Source organism: Pangasianodon hypophthalmus, chromosome 28, assembly GCF_027358585.1.
Source record: "Pangasianodon hypophthalmus isolate fPanHyp1 chromosome 28, fPanHyp1.pri, whole genome shotgun sequence".
NCBI lineage: Eukaryota > Metazoa > Chordata > Actinopteri > Siluriformes > Pangasiidae > Pangasianodon > Pangasianodon hypophthalmus.
In genome coordinates, this window is record NC_069737.1 from 13,317,982 (window position 1) to 13,338,191 (window position 20,210).

Here is a 20,210-nt window from a genome sequence, read left to right on the forward strand (position 1 = left end):
ACTTTTTTGGTTAATGGTGGATTGTACAGTTCCCTCCACTCTGGTTTAATATCATCATTAAAACCAAGTACACTTGGCCATGGGGTGTCCACCCTCCCATTCAGTTTTTTCTTGTTTAAAACTTTCACACAAGCCCTGTACAGCAGTTTACCTGCCACTGGTTCGATGATCACTTCCCCCTCCCCCTGCACTCCAGGAGGGGACCCGCACACCAGTCTAGGTCTGGAGCGATGCTCAGCTGGGGAAAGGGTTCTTCCTCTGCAGGACTGATCTCACTGGTTTTATAGTCCATCAGCTGAACACGCTCCTCTGATGTTAGGGTGGACCTCCAGCGATGTAAGAGCTTGTTGATCACACGCAGGGACCGCAGTCCCATACGAGCTGTCAAGTCCTCTGCCCGTGATAGGTCTGTCCCTGTGATGTTCACCAGCTGCCGGAGTGTCACGATCCCTGAGGAGACCAGAACCCTGGACAGTGTAGGAACGGCCACCCTAGAAATGTCTAAACGCCCACCATAAACCAGGGGCTCTTCCAGCAGACGGTGTAATGTTCTGCACCCCTTATTTTATTTATTTATTTTTTTAAAAAGTCCAAAGTTTAAAAAGCCCATGATAAAAATCGATAAAAACATTGACATCTGTCTGTGCTCCTACCATTACGACCAGATCATCTGCATATGCTGAAAGACAGAGAGGAGCAGTGGAGTGAGGTTTATTAAAAGCAGAGAGTTGATTTGTCAGTTTATATAAAAGAGGTTCAGTTGCTAGAGTATACAGCATGTCTGACAGAGAACAGCCTTGTCTAATGCCTAGTGCTGCAGCTAGCAATTCCATTATTCAGCTTATCTAAAAACCATTCTTTACTCGCTTTTCATATCCTCTTGCCCCATTAATGTTCAAACTCGCAGCATGAATCCCATTCATTAAAAAATAGTGTAGATAAAACAAAGAACCATTCCAACGGCGAGTGACACTCTCACACACCCGCGTGCTCAGAGCCGCCATGCTCCCCAACACACACACTCACACTCACACACACACACACACACTCTCACACACCCGCGCGCTCAGAGCCGCCATGCTCCCCAACACACTACTCTCACACTCACACACACACACTCACACACACACACACACTCACACACTCACACTCACTCACACCCGCGCGCTCAGAGCCGCCATGCTCCCCAACAAACTACTCTCTCTCTCACACACACTCACACACTCACACCCGCGCGCTCAGAGCCGCCATGCTCCCCAACACACTACTCTCACACTCACACACACACACACACTCACACACTCACACTCACTCACACCCGCGCGCTCAGAGCCGCCATGCTCCCCAACAAACTACTCTCTCTCTCACACACACACACACACTGACACACACACACACACATACACACACTCACACACACACTCACACTCACTCACACCCGCGCGCTCAGAGCCGCCATGCTCCCCAACACACTACTCTCACACTCACACACACAAACTCACACTCACTCACACCCGCGCGCTCAGAGCCGCCATGCTCCCCAACACACTACTCTCACACTCTCACACACACACACACACTCATACACACACTCACACCCGCGCGCTCAGAGCCGCCATGCTCCCCAACACACTACTCTCACACACACACACACACACACACTCATAAACACACTCACACCCGCGCGCTCAGAGCCGCCATGCTCCCCAACACACTACTCTCACACTCTCACACACACACACACTCACACACACACTACTCTCACACTCTCACACACACACACACACACACACACACATATATGCACACTCACTCACACCCGCGCACTGAGAGCCGCCATGCTCCCCAACACACTACTCTCACACTCACACACACACACACACCCGCGCGCTCTGAGCCGCCATGCTCCCCAACACACACACACATACACACACGCGCGCGCGCGCACTACAACCAAACTACGCTCACACAACAAATGTAATTTTGTGAAGAAAAAAAAAATGCATTAACTGCCGAAAAAAATCAGCAAGACGCCAACCGCTCTCGCGCGCTACACTCCACACTCACTCTTCCACCGCGCATGCGCAGAGAGAGAGAGAGAGAGAGAGAGAGAGAGAGAGAGACTAAAGCCTTTTTTATTGTGCTGTTATTTACAGGAGTTCATCGGTCAGCAGCTGGGCGGCTTTGATACTTGGATTGGTCTGAGTGACAGAGATAGAGAGGGAGAGTGGAAATGGGTGGACGGTACACCACTGACCACTAAGTAAGAAACTGAGATTCTTTCTGTCTTTTTTTTAAAGTGCATTCCAACTGACACCATCTTAATAATATTCTCCTGATTGGAAAACTGTAAAGTTTATTCCCTATTATACTTGTATTTTTTATATTGTTCCGATGTGCATGTCAGTAAACAGAGGCTGAGAGGATTCAGTTAAATGTGTGGAATTGAAGGAAACTGAACACTGATCTGAGTCTGATTCTGATTCTCTGGGTTTCAGGTATTGGGATTCGGGGCAACCGGGTAATACAGATGATGAGGACTGTGCTGAGATTTACTATTCAGATTCAAAAAAAGAGGTTGTCTGGAACGACAAGAAATGCTCTGTGAAACTGCACTGGATCTGTGAGAAACGTCTTTCTCAGTGACGAGTATCATTTTATAATAAAAAGTGCTTATACACAAATTGAGCCAAATATATAAAAAATATAAAAGACAGTATTGTGATGATAATTGTGTCTCAGTGTATGTTCTTGTTTTCTCAGAGTGAACTCAGTAATCAGTCAGTGACACAAAGTGCACAGAGACTGTTCATGTCTTTTACTGTAACTCATAGATGTATATTTCTTATGATTCTGATGCAGTAACTCTGTAGATCTGTGATGATGAACGCAGTATAACTGAGATAATTGTATCTGAAGAGTCCATCTCAGTGTCTCTGACTCTGTTAAATCAGCATAAGCCTGAGCTCAAGCAAGATTGGATTGAGGTTTATTATACTGTTTTTGATCCTAGAGTGAGGGACATGATGTGAAATGACTGTAAAGGGGTTGATTCCTGGTTTGCAGGTACTTTTCTGCTCAAACGGTTAAGCTGAATAGAGTTTATGTTAAAAACAACATTTAAATAAATCTGTACAGAGCATTTGTGGCACTGCAGAGTCATTATTATATAAAGAAGATAGCAGTGTTGTTACAGGAAAATAATCAATGATGGATGGGGTTTTGTGATGCAGCTTGGTGCAAAGCGGAGTTAATGTTACCAAGGTGATTATTTTCCTATAACATCACATCCCGAAGGGTTTTATTCCTCTTATATGACAGCAATTTGTCAACGTTTGCAGTTTTCTTTTTTAATAAAAGAAGGACACAAACTTTTAATCCATTTAAAATCATGTTTATTGTTATGGAACATTTGTGAAACAAGTTATTTCCTGTTATAACAGCTATAAAGGGTTGTTCTCTCAGCAGCCTCTCTTTTTTCTCTTCTTTGCCATGTTACTGAGAAACTACAAAGCACAAACTCCCCTGTCCTGAAGACTCTTACTGTTACAAAGAACTGTCACTGGAGTCTCCTTCCATAAATGTTAAACAAAAGTCTTGCCCCTTTTGCATGCCTGTGTGTGAGTGTGTGCACACTGTGGTTGTTTTTCTATGTGTGAAAGAGAGAAGTGGTTTAACGCTGATGTTAGATCTTGAGTCAGAAGTTGTGTCTTGCATCCTCACAATAAAGCTGCATAAAGCATCTGAAAAAGTAAATCGACAAATAATTCCAGATCTGCTGCAAGAACATGTCAACTAATTCATATGACAGAATTCAACCTGCTATAAATATATAAATTCATCTTAAATGCAGCAGGTGAAAAGTCTAATATCTTTGTGTAATGATGTTATGAGAACAAAAAATATGAAGAATCGGTGCAATGTGTACATCATTATCACACAATAATGTTATTTAGATATTTATATAAGTGCTGGACTTTAACAAGAATATCTACGGTATGTGTGAGAATTGCAGCTCAAATGTCTTCACAGTTTGACCACAAGAAGCCACTGATGCCCCTCCTCTAACGTTTAACTTCCTTTGACTTCCTTTACTGACCGCAGCACATCTAATTCCGTATACACAGAGTACAGAGGCGCAGCCTGTCAGTCACGTCCACACCGAGACGCAATAATTTTATGTTTTAGTGAGTTTTTTATAGATAAAAGATGATTGTGTGTTCTTCTAAGCAAGATGAGATGACATTAGTTATCTATGAGATTGCAGACAATGTAGAAGGTCACGACCCCGACACAGAGAAGGAAGACGCTGACGCAGAGAGACGCCTAGAAGCACATCACACAGGTACAAAATGTTTAAGTTTGCATGGCCAAACGTGTTCCAAAATTGCAGAGATGCAGTAACAGTGAGTGGAGATGATGGTGGATATCTGTGAGAATGTAGACACTGTTAGAGGTAACATAGAGATGGAAGTGAGAAAATTCCTCTCACTATTTTGAACCTCGTTTGCCTTTCTGATTACAATTACGCATCATCCTTGTGTTACACTATCTGCCTGTGTTTTCACCCCTTATACTGTATAATGTTGATAATAATAAGTATATTTTCATGCTCCTAGCTGTCTGTGAACTTTTATGGAGTTTTGTGGGCATCACTTAATGCAAATGAGCTGTGCTGGGAACGGGCTTTGCATGATACGGATGATCAACATACGTACACGAGTATGAAAAAAGTGTTTTCGTGTTCTCAGTGTTTCCAAAAATCCAAAGACGTTTCTGTAAATCTGGTGGAAAAGTTTAGCTCCTTTTGGCTTACACAGTCATCATGGTGCAAAGGGAGAACAGGTGATGTGATTCAGATCTGCAAGTCAGTTTATTCAAAAGCAGCCCAAAGCTCCGCCCATCACTGCATGCATTTAGTGGAAAGGGAGGAGTTTGACAGTGATGGCTGAGATGAGATACTGAGATGTTCTCCAGCTCCCTGTTGAAGGGCTTTGATATTGATGAGGCTGTTGAGACTAAACTGTAAATGTTAGGTCTAAATTTGGAGAGACTGTCTTTGTGTCCATTTACCTCTAGGAGGAGACACTGCACAGAGCAGGTGTTACAGACTGACTGCAGTGTGTCTGCTGCTGCTGTGTGTTCTCCTGCTGACTGCCGTCACAGTGCTGTGGATCAAATTCAACAACCTGACTATAGAGAGAGACCAGTTACATACCAGATACAACAACCTGACTAGAGAGAGAGACCAGTTACAGAGGGAGAGAGATGGATACCTGAGGACATTTTGTGATTCGTGTAAGTAGATGAATTTAGTGTTAAATTTTCTTCCCAAAAGTTAAATGCCTTCAGTAGAAATCTTGAAACTGGGGAATAAAAATTTTAACTCACATCCTCTCACATGTTCCTCCATATATTTTCACCCAGGTCTTAGAATGAGGGCAATCCCATTAATATTGGTTACTCTTTACAGTACTGTTCCATAACTCATAGGTAACTTTGCAAGGAATAAGAAAGAAAGAATGAATAGTTCTTCATTAAGACATAGGTTACTACCATTAACTACTAAGGAATATTAGTTAATTACTTAGTTAATTCATTAGTAAGTATGCTTGTAGTAGTTGACTATTAACTAAGCAGTAATTACTGAGTCTCCTCAAGATTAATTCCCAATTGGTAAACTTTACCTTCCTCCTGGAGATAATATATGTACCTTGGCCGTTTCCAGCGCCCAGTGTGTAAAATGTAAATGTCTATACAAGTCGTTATTGTCCACACACAGAGTTCTCTTTAGAGAGGGTGTGCTGTTTTTATTTATCCAGTCAGGGTCTAAAGAGAGAAATATACAACAATAACCTATTATCGAGTTATAGAAAAGTACAAGCCGTAGTGCTGGAGAAATGCCATGTGCTCTCCATATTTGAACTGACAGTCAAAAAGAGAAAATAAATGCTGGACGCAGTACACAAAATATTTAAACTAGTTATTTATCTAATGCTTTACTTAGTGCCTTCTCCGTGTTCTCCGTAGTTGGATGATTTTTGTGAATGCCAAAGCTTTCTTTACCTTCTTCAATCACCTTTTTTAACCAGTCAATTAATTAACTTTACAAGTACAATTTTTTGTCCAAATTTTGTTTCTTTAATTATGTGCTGTGTGAAAACAAACCAAATAGTCAAACTAAATAATCAAACCAATCTCTCTCTCTCTCTCTCTCTTCATTTATCTCTATAGGTAAGTGGTGTTTCAACTTCAACTCCAGTTTTTACTGCATGTCTAATGAGACGAAGAGCTGGGAGGAGAGCAGACAGAACTGCAGTTCGAGAGGAGCAGACCTGGTGATCATAAACAGCAGAGAGGAACATGTGAGAGAGAGAGAGAGAGAGAGAGAGAGAGAGAGAGAGAGAGAGAGACTTGACTTTTACAATCCTTTATTTTACACAAGTCCCATTTTACCCAATAAGATCAGGGAGACTCAATAAATAAATAAATATTTTAAAAAGTCATTTAAATAAATTACGCTAAACATAAAAGTGAACACTGCTTTAAACATCTCCAAATTCTCCAAACTCTTGTAAAAATTAAAATCAATCAGAAGTCTTGATTTAATTAGTCTGGAGAGAATTCTTATCATATCACAGTCTGTGTTTTGTGCCATTTTGTTTTTTCTGCTCAGGTATATTGCCATTTTTGCCTGACCAAAGATAAAATTAATCAGCGGACACTTGAACCTGTTTCTCCTGACATATTTAACTCCAAGAATAAAAATCTGAAAAGTAAAATCCACATAAAATGACCTTAAGATGCTCTATATAAATACAAACAATGACTGCAACCTGGAGCAATGTATAAAAGCATTAAAACCGGTTTCCTCTGTGAACAAAATGGACATTCCTGTGTGACCTCAGGGTTTAAAATGGAGACGAAAGAATTCACAGAAACATTACCATGTAAAATCCTCCACTGGAGGTCAGCAACTTTTTTGGTTAATGGTGGATTGTACAGTTCCCTCCACTCTGGTTTAATATCATCATTAAAACCAAGTACACTTGGCCATGGGGTGTCCACCCTCCCATTCAGTTTTTTCTTGTTTAAAACTTTCACACAAGCCCTGTACAGCAGTTTACCTGCCACTGGTTCGATGATCACTTCCCCCTCCCCCTGCACTCCAGGAGGGGACCCGCACACCAGTCTAGGTCTGGAGCGATGCTCAGCTGGGGAAAGGGTTCTTCCTCTGCAGGACTGATCTCACTGGTTTTATAGTCCATCAGCTGAACACGCTCCTCTGATGTTAGGGTGGACCTCCAGCCGTGTAAGAGCTTGTTGATCACACGCAGGGACCGCAGTCCCATACGAGCTGTCAAGTCCTCTGCCCGTGATAGGTCTGTCCCTGTGATGTTCACCAGCTGCCGGAGTGTCACGATCCCTGAGGAGACCAGAACCCTGGACAGTGTAGGAACGGCCACCCTAGAAATGTCTAAACGCCCACCATAAACCAGGGGCTCTTCCAGCAGACGGTGTAATGTTCTGCAGCCCTTATTTTATTTATTTTTATTTTTAAAAAGTCCAAAGTTTAAAAAGCCCATGATAAAAATCGATTCAAACATTGACATCTGTCTGAGCTCCTACCATTACGACCAGATCATCTGCATATGCTGAAAGACAGAGAGGAGCAGTGGAGTGAGGGTTATTAAAAGCAGAGAGTTGATTTGTCAGTTTATATAAAAGAGGTTGAGTTGCTAGAGTATACAGCATGTCTGACAGAGAACAGCCTTGTCTAATGCCTAGTGCTGCAGCTAGCAATTCCATTATTCAGCTTATCTAAAAACCATTCTTTACTCGCTTTTCATATCCTCTTGCCCCATTAATGTTCAAACTCGCAGCATGAATCCCATTCATTAAAAAATAGTGTAGATAAAACAAAGAACCATTCCAACGGCGAGTGACACTCTCACACACCCGCGCGCTCAGAGCCGCCATGCTCCCCAACACACTACTCTCACACACACACACACACACTCTCACACCCGCGCGCTCAGAGCCGCCATGCTCCCCAACACACACACTCACACACACACACACACACTCTCACACACTCACACCCGCGCGCTCAGAGCCGCCATGCTCCCCAACACACACACACTCACACACACACACACACACTCACACACACCCGCGCGCTCAGAGCCGCCATGCTCCCCAACACACACACTCACACACACACACTCACACACACTCACACACACCCGCGCGCTCAGAGCCGCCATGCTCCCCAACACACTACTCTCACACTCACACACACACACACTCACTCACACCCGCGCGCTCAGAGCCGCCATGCTCCCCACCACACTACTCTCACACTCACACACACACACACTCACTCACACCCGCGCGCTCAGAGCCGCCATGCTCCCCAACACACACACTCACACTCACACACACACACACACACTCACTCACACCCGCGCGCTCAGAGCCGCCATGCTCCCCAACACACACACTCACACTCACACACACACACACACACTCACACACACCCGCGCGCTCAGAGCCGCTATACTCCCCAACACACTACTCACACACAAACACATACACACACACATGCAATACAATCAAACTACACTCACACAACAAATGTAATTTTGTAAAAAATAGTTGCATTAACCGCCGAAAAAAATCGGCAAGACACGAACCGCTCTCGCGCGCTACACTCCACACTCACTCTTCCACCGCGCATGCGCAGAGAGAGAGAGAGAGAGAGAGAGAGAGAGAGAGAGAGAGAGAGAGAGTGACTAAAGCCTTTTCTATTGTGCTGTTATTTACAGGAGTTCATCAGTCAGCAGCTGGGCGGCTCTCAGGCTTGGATTGGTCTGAGTGACAGAGATAGAGAGGGAGAGTGGAAATGGGTGGACGGTACACCACTGACCACTGAGTAAGAAACTGAGATTCTTTCTGTCTTTTTTTTAAAGTGCATTCCAACTGACACCATCTTAATAATATTCTCCTGATTGGAAAACTGTAAAGTTTATTCCCTATTATACTCGTATTTTTATATTGTTCCGATGTGCATGTCAGTAAACAGAGGCTGAGAGGATTCAGTTAAATGTGTGGAATTGAAGGAAACTGAACACTGATCTGAGTCTGATTCTGATTCTCTGGGTTTCAGGTATTGGGCTCCGGGGGAACCGAGTAATGGAACTGATGAGGACTGTGCTGAGATTTACTATACAGATTCAAATAAGGCTGTCTGGAATGACAAGAAATGCTCTGTGAAACTGCACTGGATCTGTGAGAAACGTCTTTCTCTGTGACGAGTATTATTTTATAATAAAAAGCGCTTATACACAAATTGAGCCAAATATATAAAAAATATAAAAGACAGTATTGTGATGATAATTGTGTCTCAGTGTATGTTCTTGTTTTCTCAGAGTGAACTCAGTAATCAGTCAGTGACACAAAGTGCACAGAGACTGTTCATGTCTTTTACTGTAACTCATAGATCTATATTTCTTATGATTCTGATGCAGTAACTCTGTAGATCTGTGATGATGAACGCAGTATAATTGAGATAATTGTATCTGAAGAGTCCATCTCAGTGTCTCTGACTCTGTTAAAGCAGCATAAGCCTGAGCTCAAGCAAGATTGGATTGAGGTTTATTATATTGTTTTTGATCCTAGAGTGAGGGACATGATGTGAAATGACTGTAAAGGGGTTGATTCCTGGTTTGCAGGTACTTTTCTGCTGAATAGAGTTTATGTTAAAAACAACATTTAAATAAATCTGTACAGAGCATTTGTGGCACTGCAGAGTCATTATTATATAAAGAAGATAGCAGTGTTGTTACAGGAAAATAATCAGTAATGGACGGGGTTTTGTGATGCAGCTTGGTGCAAAGCGGAGTTAATGTTACCAAGGTGATTATTTTCCTATAACATCACGTCCCGAAGGGTTTTATTCCTCTTATATGACAGCAATTTGTCAACGTTTGCGGTTTTCTTTTTTAATAAAAGAAGGACACAAACTTTTAATCCATTTAAAATCATGTTTATTGTTATGGAACATTTGTGAAACAAGTTATTTCCTGTTATAACAGCTATAAAGGGTTGTTCTCTCAGCAGCCTCTCTTTTTTTTCTCTTCTTTGCCATGTTACTGAGAAACTACAAAGCACAAACTCCCCTGTACTGAAGACTCTTTACTGTTACAAAGAACTGTCACTGGAGTCTCCTTCCATAAACTTTAAACAAAAGTCTTGCCCCTTTTGCATGCCTGTGTGTGAGTGTGTGCACACAGTGTTTTTTTTTCTATGTGTTTGTTTTTCTATGTGTGAAAGAGAGCAGTGGTTAATGCTGATGTTAGATCAGTGGAACTTGTGTCTTGCATCCTCACAATAAAGCTGCATAAAGCATCTGAAAAAGTAAATCGACAAATAATTCCAGATCTGCTGCAAGAACATGTCAACTAATTCATATGACAGAATTCAACCTGCTATAAATATATAAATTCATCTTAAATGCAGCAGGTGAAAAGTCTAATAGCTTTGTGTAATGATGTTATGAGTAAAAAAAAAAATATGATGAATCGGTGCAATGTGTACATCATTATCACACAATAATATTATTTTGATATTTATATAAGTGCTGGACATTAACAAGAACATCTACAGTATGAGTGAGAATTGCAGCTCAAATGTCTTCACAGTTTGACCACAAGAAGCCACTGATGCCCCTCCTCTAACGTTTAACTTCCTTTGACTTCCTTTACTGACAGCAGCACATCTAATTCCGTATACACAGAGTACAGAGGCGCAGCCTGTCAGTCACGTCCACACCGAGACGCAGTAATTTAATGTTTTAGTGAGTGTTTTATAGATTAGAGATGTTTCAGTGTTCTTCTGAGCAAGATGAGATGACATTAGTTATCTATGAGATTGCAGACAATGTAGAAGGTCACGACCCCGACACAGAGAAGGAAGACGCTGACGCAGAGAGACGCCTAGAAGCACATCACACAGGTACAAAATGTTTAAGTTTGCATGGCCAAACGTGTTCCAAAATTGCAGAGATGCAGTAACAGTGAGTGGAGATGATGGTGGATATCTGTGAGAATGTAGACACTGTTAGAGGTAACATAGAGATGGAAGTGAGAAAATTCCTCTCACTATTTTGAACCTCGTTTGCCTTTCTGATTACAATTACGCATCATCCTTGTGTTACACTATCTGCCTGTGTTTTGACCCCAGGCATAGACATTCGACTTCAAATTCTAAAATTTGAATGGCTTTCTGCGGTTTTATGTACAGATTATGTATACTGTGAGTTTTTTTTTTTTTAAATTACGTTTAAAGCATTTAGCAGACGTCCTTATCTAGAGCAAATTACAGAAGTGCTTTTTAGTCTCTATCAAAAACACATCCTCATGCTACTTCACTAGGTCAACTATGAAAACCAGGTGTTTTATGTTATTGGCATTAATTAAAGTATCTAAAAAATAAGTCTAAAAAGTGAGCCAACATAAACCAATAAAATAAGACAAATAAAACTAATCATTCTATTATGATGATAGAAACGTGGCCATTTAACCCTTTCTAGCAGTACACTGGTGTTCCATTATGCTGCTGGAATGAAAATCGTCTTATTGGACATTTTCAATCAGAATGAACAAATGAATTACTTTATCACCACAAGTAATATATAAGATTAGTCAGAACACTGTTGGGTTTCTTTGTGTAGAGTATCATGACTCTGTTTAGCTGCTGATGCTCAGGGCAATGGCAAAAGGGAGGGGTGTGAGCCCGCTGCTGGGCAAACAATTCACACCTCTCCACAGTAACATTGGTACAGAGATAAAATGGACAGCACAAGTAAAGCTTTTTTGAAAGTAAAACACTGTACATAACTGCCACAATAAAATTATAACATATAAACCTAACAGGCTAGGCAAAAAAAATACTTATCAAAAACTGCAAATTCTTAAAGCCCCGAGTGTCTAATTTCATATGAGCCATTAACCATTACTGTGGAGTGTGACATCACAAATAAATTCAGTGCTGTACACCGGCATCCCAAAAGAAGCAGAAATTCCATATTTTGACGTCTGGTAAAAAGAGTTAAATGGAGGAGTGTGTCTGCGCAGAGCTGTAAGCTGTAAACAGATGCCTCAGAAGAAGAATTAGCATTTTCTTATTATTATTAACATTATACTGTATATTATTAAATATTATAATTTGTGTAGTATTGAGTCAAAATTATTTCCACTTCTGATCATTCTTTTCATGCTCCTAGCTGTCTGTGCACATGAAATTTTATGGATTTTTGTGGGCATCACTTCATGCAAATGAGCTGTGTTCAACATAGGCGTGTATGAAAAAAGTGTTTTCGTGTTCTCAGTGTTTCCAAAAATCCAAAGAAGTTTCTGTAAATCTGGTGGAAAAGTTTAGCTCCTTTTGGCTTGAACAGTCATCATGGTGCAAAGGGAGAACAGGTGATGTGATTCAGATCTGCAAGTCACTTCATTCAAAAGCAGCCCAAAGCCCCACCCATCACTGCATGCATTTAGTGGAAAGGGAGGAGTTTGACAGTGATGGCTGAGATGAGATACTGAGATGTTCTCCAGCTCCCTGTTGAAGGGCTTTGATACTGATGAGGCTGTTGAGACTAAACTGTAAATGTTAGGTCTAAATTTGGAGACTGTCTTTGTGTCCATTTACCTCTAGGAGGAGACACTGCACAGAGCAGGTGTTACAGACTGACTGCAGTGTGTCTGCTGCTGCTGTGTGTTCTCCTGCTGACTGCCGTCACAGTGCTGTGGATCAAATTCAACAACCTGAATATAGAAAACAACCAGCTACAGACCAGATGCACCAACCCGACTAAAGAGAGAGACCAGTTACAGACCAGTTACAACACCTTGACTATAGAGAGAGACGAGTTACAGACCAGTTACAACACCTTGACTAGAGAGAGAGACCAGTTACAGACCAGATACAACACCCTGACTAAAGAGAAAGACCAGCTACAGACCAGATACAACACCCTGACTAAAGAGAAAGACCAGCTACAGACCAGATACAACACCCTGACTAAAGAGAGAGACCAGTTACAGAGGGAGAGAGATGGATACATGAGGACACTTCGTGATTCATGTAAGTAGATGAATTTAGCATTAAATTTTCTTCCCAAAAGTTAAATGCCTTCAGTAGAAATCTTGAAACTGGGAAATAAAGATTTTAACTCACATCCTCTCACATGTTCTTCCATATATTTTCACCCAGGTCTTAGAATGAGGGCAATCCCATTAATATTGATAACACGTTACAATACTGTTCCATAACTCATAGGTAACTTTGCAAGGAGTAAGAAAGAAAGAATGAATAGTTCTTCATTAAGACATAGGTTACTACCATTAACTACTAAGGAATATTAGTTAATTACGTAGTTAATTCATTAGTAAGTATGCTTGTAGTAGTTGACTATTAACTAAGCAGTAATTACTGAGTCTCCTCAAGATTAATTCCCAATTGGTAAACTTTACCTTCCTCCTGGAGATAATATATGTACCTTGGCCGTTTCCAGCGCCCAGTGTGTAAAATGTAAATGTCTATACAAGTCGTTATTGTCCACACACAGAGTTCTCTTTAGAGAGGGTGTGCTGTTTTTATTTATCCAGTCAGGGTCTAAAGAGAGAAATACACAACAATAACCTATTATCAAGTTATAGAAAAGGACAAGCCATAGTGCTGGAGAAATGCCATGTGCTCTCCATATTTGAACTGACAGTCAAAAAGAGAAAATAAATGCTGGACGCAGTACACAAAATATTTAAACTAGTTATTTATCTAATGCATTACTTAGTGCCTTCTCCGTGTTCTCCGTAGTTGGATGATTTTTGTGAATGCCAAAGCTTTCTTTACCTTCTTCAATCACCTTTTTTATTCAGTCAGTTAATTAACTTTACGAGTATAAATTTTCGAATTTTTGTTTCTTTAATTATGTTCCACGTGAAAACAAACCAAATAGTCAAACCGAATAATCAAACCAAACTCTCTGTCTTTCTTCATTTATCTCTATAGGTAAAGGGTGTTTCTACTTCAAGTCCAGTTTTTACTACATGTCTAAGGAGCAGAAGGGCTGGGAGGAGAGCAGACAGGACTGCAGTTCGAGAGGAGCAGACCTGGTGATCATAAACAGCAGAGAGGAACAGGTGAGAGAGAGAAACTTGACTATTAAAATCGCTTATTTTACACAAGTCACATTTTACACAATAAGATTAGGGTGTCTCAATAAATAAATAAATAAATATATATATATATATATATATATATATATATATATATATATATATATATATATTTAAAAAGTCATTTAAATAAATTACGCTAAACATATCAGTGAACAGTTTGAGTATGTAGTTGTGATGTTTCTATCGGTCTAATGCTGGTACTAAACAAAGCCATTTTTGCCTGACCAAAGATAAAATTAATCAGCTGACACTTGAACCTGTTTCTCCTGACATATTTCAAAGCAAGAATAAAAATCTGAAAGCCGCGCATTTAAAAACTCTTCTACTGTGTAAGAACTAGGAATAAAATTGTGAGCAAACAGTAAGCAACCCCACCACTAAGTGATGTATTATGAATTAAAATGGCCAGCCCCTCCCACTCCTTCACCCAATCAGCAGCGTTGCTGACATCACCAGGACTCTCCTGTAACATAGTAACATCAGTTAGCTTCTGCTTCACTAGTTCATTGGGCTTTACCAGCGTTGCCATCTTAGCGACTTTGTTGCTAGATTTAGCGACTTTTCAGACCCCTTTAGTGACTTTTTTTTCCCAAAAAAGCCACCAGCGACAAGTCTAGCGACTTTTTGGACAAACCTTAACAATTTTCCAAATGTCACCAGTACTGTCCTGCGCGAGCACGAGGTCTTGCTTCCCCGCTGCAGTCACACCCCTCTGTGCGTCTGCTCTGTTCAGTCAGTGGCTGAGAGACGAGCAGCGCATTCCGTTGACCGCACAGCAGCTGACATAGATGTGAATGAACTGTGCATGTGCGCGCTGTGTTGCCACAGACCAATCACTTACCAGCTTCTCCTTTGTATTAAATTTGAAAAATTATTGTCACCGTTTATTCTTGTCAAGAAAAGTTGCATTAACCGCCGAAAAAAATCAGCAAGATGCCAACCGCTCTCGCGCGCTACACTCCACACTTGCATGCGCAGAGAGAGAGAGAGAGAGAGAGATAGAGAGAGAGAGAGAGACTAAAGCCTTTTTTATTGTGCTGTTATTTACAGGAGTTCATCGGTCAGCAGCTGGGCAGCACTGTTGCTTGGATTGGTCTGAGTGACAGAGATAGAGAGGGAGAGTGGAAATGGGTGGACGGTACACCACTGACCACTAAGTAAGAAACTGAGATTCTTTATGTGTCGTTTTTTTTTTAAAATGCATTCCAACTGACACCATCTTAATAATGTTCACCTGATTGGAAAACTGTAAAGTTTATTCCCTATTATACTCGTATTTTTATATTGTTCCGATGTGCATGTCAGTAAACAGAGGCTGAGAAGATTCAGTTAAATGTGTGGAATTGAAGGAAACTGAACACTGATCTGAGTCTGATTCTGATTCTCTGGGTTTCAGGTATTGGCGTCCGGGGGAACCGAATAATTCAGATGATGAGGATTGTGCTGAGATTTACTATTCAGATTCAAATAAGGCTGTCTGGAACGACAATAAATGCTCTGAGAAACGACACTGGATCTGTGAGAAACGTCTTTCTCAGTGACGAGTATTATTTTATAATGAAAAGCACTTATACACAAATTGAGCCAAACATATACAGTATAAAAGAAAGTATTTTGATGATAATTGTGTCTCAGTGTATGTTCTTGTTTTCTCAGAGTGAACTCAGTAATCAGTCAGTGACACAAAGTGCACAGAGACTGTTCATTTCTTTTACTGTAACTCATAGATGTATATTTCTTATGATTCTGATGCAGTAACTCTGTAGGTCTGTGATGATGAACGCAGTATAATTGAGATAATTGTATCTGAAGAGTCCATCTCAGTGTCTCTGACTCTGTTAAATCAGCATAAGCCTGCGCTCAAGCAAGATTGGATTGAGGTTTATTATATTATTTTTGATCCTTGAGTGAGAGACACGATGTGGAATGACTATACTTATCTGCTCAATCAATAAAGATGATTTGAATTTTAAAAAGTTTTTATTTAGTGTCTTTTTTCATTATCATTAAAACTATTCATGTTAAAAATAACATTTAAATAAATCTGTATAGAGCACTGCAGAGTCATTTCTATTTGAAGAATAAAGCAGTGCTGTTGTGGGAAAATAATCAATGACATGGTGGTGTTATGTGGCCTGGTGCAAAGTGGAGTTAATGTTTCTGAAACATTTAGTGTCAGTGCTTTGTAACAGTCAGACGTAAAGCTGTAACTTTACGTTTTTCGACATGGGAAAGTCTTCAGGACAGAGGACTTTTTTGCTTTGATTTTTTTTTTTTGGTTACATGACAAGCTGCATTTTGTATAGTGTATCCATAACAGTTGTATACACCTCACAGCACCCTGACATTGATACAGGCTTCCAAGTGTTTTATTCCTTACTTTATTACTACGATAGTATTCACGTAAAAGTGAATATTGTAATGAAATAGCACTTAAATTAATTGAATAAAGCATTTCTCTGCGTAGATACTATAGGGCCTTTCGCACCGTGGGAACCTTTTCATAGTACCTGAACTAATCGTGGAACTACCCACTTTTTGGTGTTTTCGCACCTCCGGAACTGGGTGCGATTTTAGTACCGGACTGCCTTTTTCGAGAACCAAATTAGCTCCTACTCCGGAGCAGGGTCTAACCAGCACAACTGGTACTACCCACGACGTAAGTAGACGTTGATTGGCCAAATGCATACGAAAACGCCCTCATCCCCCATGATTTAAAACGCTGTGTAAACATACTGTAGTGTCAACTTATTTCACAAGTATGGAGAACAGCGATAGATGGACACGCGACACAACAAAAACACAGCTCCGATCACATTGTCCTCCATCCTCCGGTTGTTTACGCTGTTCTTCTTTGTTTCCATTGTTGAACGCCGTGCACAAATGACGTCGCTGTCGACCGGCTTAAGTCACTTCCTTTAAACGGTACTGGGAAATAGTTTGCACAAAATCGCCCAGTACTTTAGTACTGTAAATTTAGTTCTGGAACTAAAGCGGTGCAAAAGGCCCTATTATCATTTTGAGCTGATATCAACAATGAGTACTAGTCTCAAAACAAACAAACATACAAAGTCAGAACATTAAATAATTGAATGTTTATCAGTATATATTATTATGGAATATTATAAATAACCATATCCCCAAGCTTTAATAAAAAAAAACAGTAAGAAAAATTATTTAGAAGTATTGATTTAATGACCTTTTTTTTTTTTTAAAAAAAATTGAGACTTGCTAGATACTTCAAAATGTAAGTACCGGTAATGAAGGTGAATACAAGGTAATAAAAACCTGAAAACCAACACTAAGAAGATGCTAGTAAAACAGAAAAAACTGCTGGTTTTGACGAGATAGGAAGAAGGAATGAGGAAGTTGAAATCAATGCTTTAAAGTCTTATTATTGGGCTGTCTAGATCTAAGCGCTAATCCCAGTTAATGAATCTATTGTTTAATTTAAACTACAGATGATGTGTCTCTGTGGATCAAATTCAACAACCTGAATACAGAAAACAACCAGCTACAGGCCAGATACAACAACCAGACTATAGAGAGAGACCAGTTACAACACCCTGACTATAGAGAGAGACCAGTCACAACACCCTGACTATAGAGAGAGACCAGTTACAGACCAGTCACAGACCAGTCACAACACCCTGACTATAGAGAGAGACCAGCTGCAAATCAGTAACAGCAATCTGAGCACACAGAGACAGCAGCAACAAGCCAATATTGAGGAATAGACCCATGAAATGGACAAATTACAGACGAGCTATAACAACCTGATAAACCAAAGGTACCAGTTACAGAAGGAGATAGATGGACTTCAGAACAAGCTGGCAGCTATAGGAGAGAAAATACTTTAGAACGGCAGTCAGTATTCTAAAATGAGGACCAAGGAAACATACATTTGATACGTTCCAGTTTGCAGCTTGTATTAAAGTCCATTTTACCACGGCGCTGCTGAATTCTTGATTCTGATTGGTCAGGTGCCACATAATCTATGTGATACCCAGGGGGAGCAGTGAGGTGTGAAGAGTGTCCCCATAGAAGTACTTGGGACCTTACAGCTTTGGGTACGAATAGGAGTCCTGCAGGACCTGTTCCGGGATCTGGGTCAGTCTGAAGTGCCTGCTTGACCACTGCCTCAATTCCCCAGCGGATGGGTGCTACAATTCGGGATGGAGAGATGACTGGTTTGGTTTCACTCCCTTGACTGGAGTTATGTAACTGCCTTGAGAGAGCATCAGGCTTTTTGTTCTTAGTTCCGGGACGATAAGACAGAGTGAAATCAAAGCGACTGAAAAAATAGTGCCCATCTGGCCTGGCGGGGGTTCAGGCGCTTAGCTTGTTGGAGGTACTCCAGATTTTTATGATCCGTCCACACCAGGAATGGCTGCTGGGCCCCTTCCAGCAAATGTCTCCACTCTTCTAGGGCGAGCTTAACCGTCAACAACACCCGATCTCCAACATCATATCGAGACTCAGTGGGAGTCAGGCGGTGAAGGATGCAATTTGCCATCAGTAGAGCGTTGGGAAAGAATGGCGCCTATTCCCACATCTGATGCATCAACCTCCACAATGAATGGTAAGGTTGGATCGGGCAGCGTTAAGATGGGTGCTGAGGAAAAGCATTGCTTGAGATTCGTAAACACCTTGTCAGCCTCTCGTGTCCACAAAAAAGGGCAGATACTTTTCATGGCAGAAAATACTTGTCATGGCAGAAATTGGGGCGGCCACTGAACTAAAGTCTCTGATGAATTTGCGATAAAAAGCCAAGAAACCTTTGTACCTCCTTTATAATACTTCGTGTGGGCCATTCTCGAACAGCCTGTGTCTTTTTAGGGTCCATACCAACTCTGCCCTCCTTGATGATAAAGCCGAGGAAAGAGACCTCTTTGACGTGAAATTCACACTTCTTGGGCTTGACATACAGGTGGTTCTTAAGAAGTCTCTGGAGAACTTGGCACACATGGTGGTAATGCTCATGTAGGGACCGGGAGAAAATTAAAATGTCGTCCAGGTAGACAAACACGAACTGGTTTATCATGTCTGAGAGCGTCATTGATAAAAGCCTGGAACACCGCTGGGGCATTGGTCAATCCAAACGGATTACTAGATACTCGTAATGGCCAGACGGCGTATTAAAGGCCATTTTCCATTCATCCTCTTCACGGTTTCTAACTAGATGGTACGCATTTCGTAGGTCTAATTTAGTAAAAATGGTGGCCCCCTGAAGTAAGTGAAATGCTGTGGACATCAGTGGCAAAGGATAACGATTACAGATGGTAATTTTATTAAGGCCCCTGTAATCAATACATGGTCGTAGACCGCCATCTTTCTTGCCGACAAAGAAGAATCCAGCCCCTGCTGGAGAAGTAGATGGACGAATGAACCCAGAAGCCAAGGCATCTCTTATATAAGTATCCATAGCCTTACGTTCAGGGAGCGAAAGTGAAAAGATCCTTCCCCGAGGAGGGCTGGTACCAGGTAAGAGTTCTATGGCACAGTCGTAGGGTCTGTGGGGTGGGAGGGCGGATGCTCTTTTCTTACTAAAAACCTCCTTCAGGTCCTGATACTCAGCAGGAACATGGGTTAGCTCGGAGGGGTCTGGGGCTTTGGGCTTGAGGGAAGGACTAGCAAAAAGGCATGCAGCATGGCAAGTGGGCCCCCATTCTAAGATAGTGCCAGTGAGCCAGTCAATATGGGGATTATGGTGGTTTAGCCAAGGGAACCACAGGAAATTCAGGGAAATCAATAAGATGCAGGGATATTTCCTCCTGGTGATTCTCCACTTTAAAGCGTATCGGTGAAGTAGTGGAGGTCACAGTGCCTGGACCAAGAGGGTGGCCATCCAACGTGGTGACAGACAGAGGGGTGTCAAGAACGACTCTCGGAATCTTGAGTTGTTCAGTAAGTCTGGCATCTACGAAGTTGCCTGCTGCACCAGAATCCACCAAGGCTTGACAAGAG

At 41.3% G+C, this 20,210-nt stretch overlaps 2 protein-coding genes across 2 annotated transcripts; both read left to right on the forward strand.

The window, feature by feature from the left end:
* Nucleotides 1-4,137: 4,137 nt before the first annotated feature.
* Nucleotides 4,138-9,314, forward strand: LOC128317625 (CD209 antigen-like protein E). Its single transcript, XM_053230729.1, has 5 exons — nt 4,138-4,345; nt 5,080-5,298; nt 6,235-6,365; nt 8,829-8,935; nt 9,170-9,314. The coding sequence occupies exons 1-5, from the start codon at nt 4,210-4,212 to the stop codon at nt 9,312-9,314; spliced, it is 738 nt and encodes a 245-aa protein (XP_053086704.1). The 5' UTR covers nt 4,138-4,209.
* A 1,494-nt stretch (nt 9,315-10,808) lies between these two features.
* LOC113544253 (C-type lectin domain family 4 member M) lies at nt 10,809-16,150 on the forward strand. Its single transcript, XM_034300992.2, has 5 exons — nt 10,809-11,016; nt 12,718-13,146; nt 14,074-14,204; nt 15,294-15,400; nt 15,640-16,150. The coding sequence occupies exons 1-5, from the start codon at nt 10,881-10,883 to the stop codon at nt 15,782-15,784; spliced, it is 948 nt and encodes a 315-aa protein (XP_034156883.1). The 5' UTR covers nt 10,809-10,880; the 3' UTR covers nt 15,785-16,150.
* Nucleotides 16,151-20,210: the final 4,060 nt, after the last annotated feature.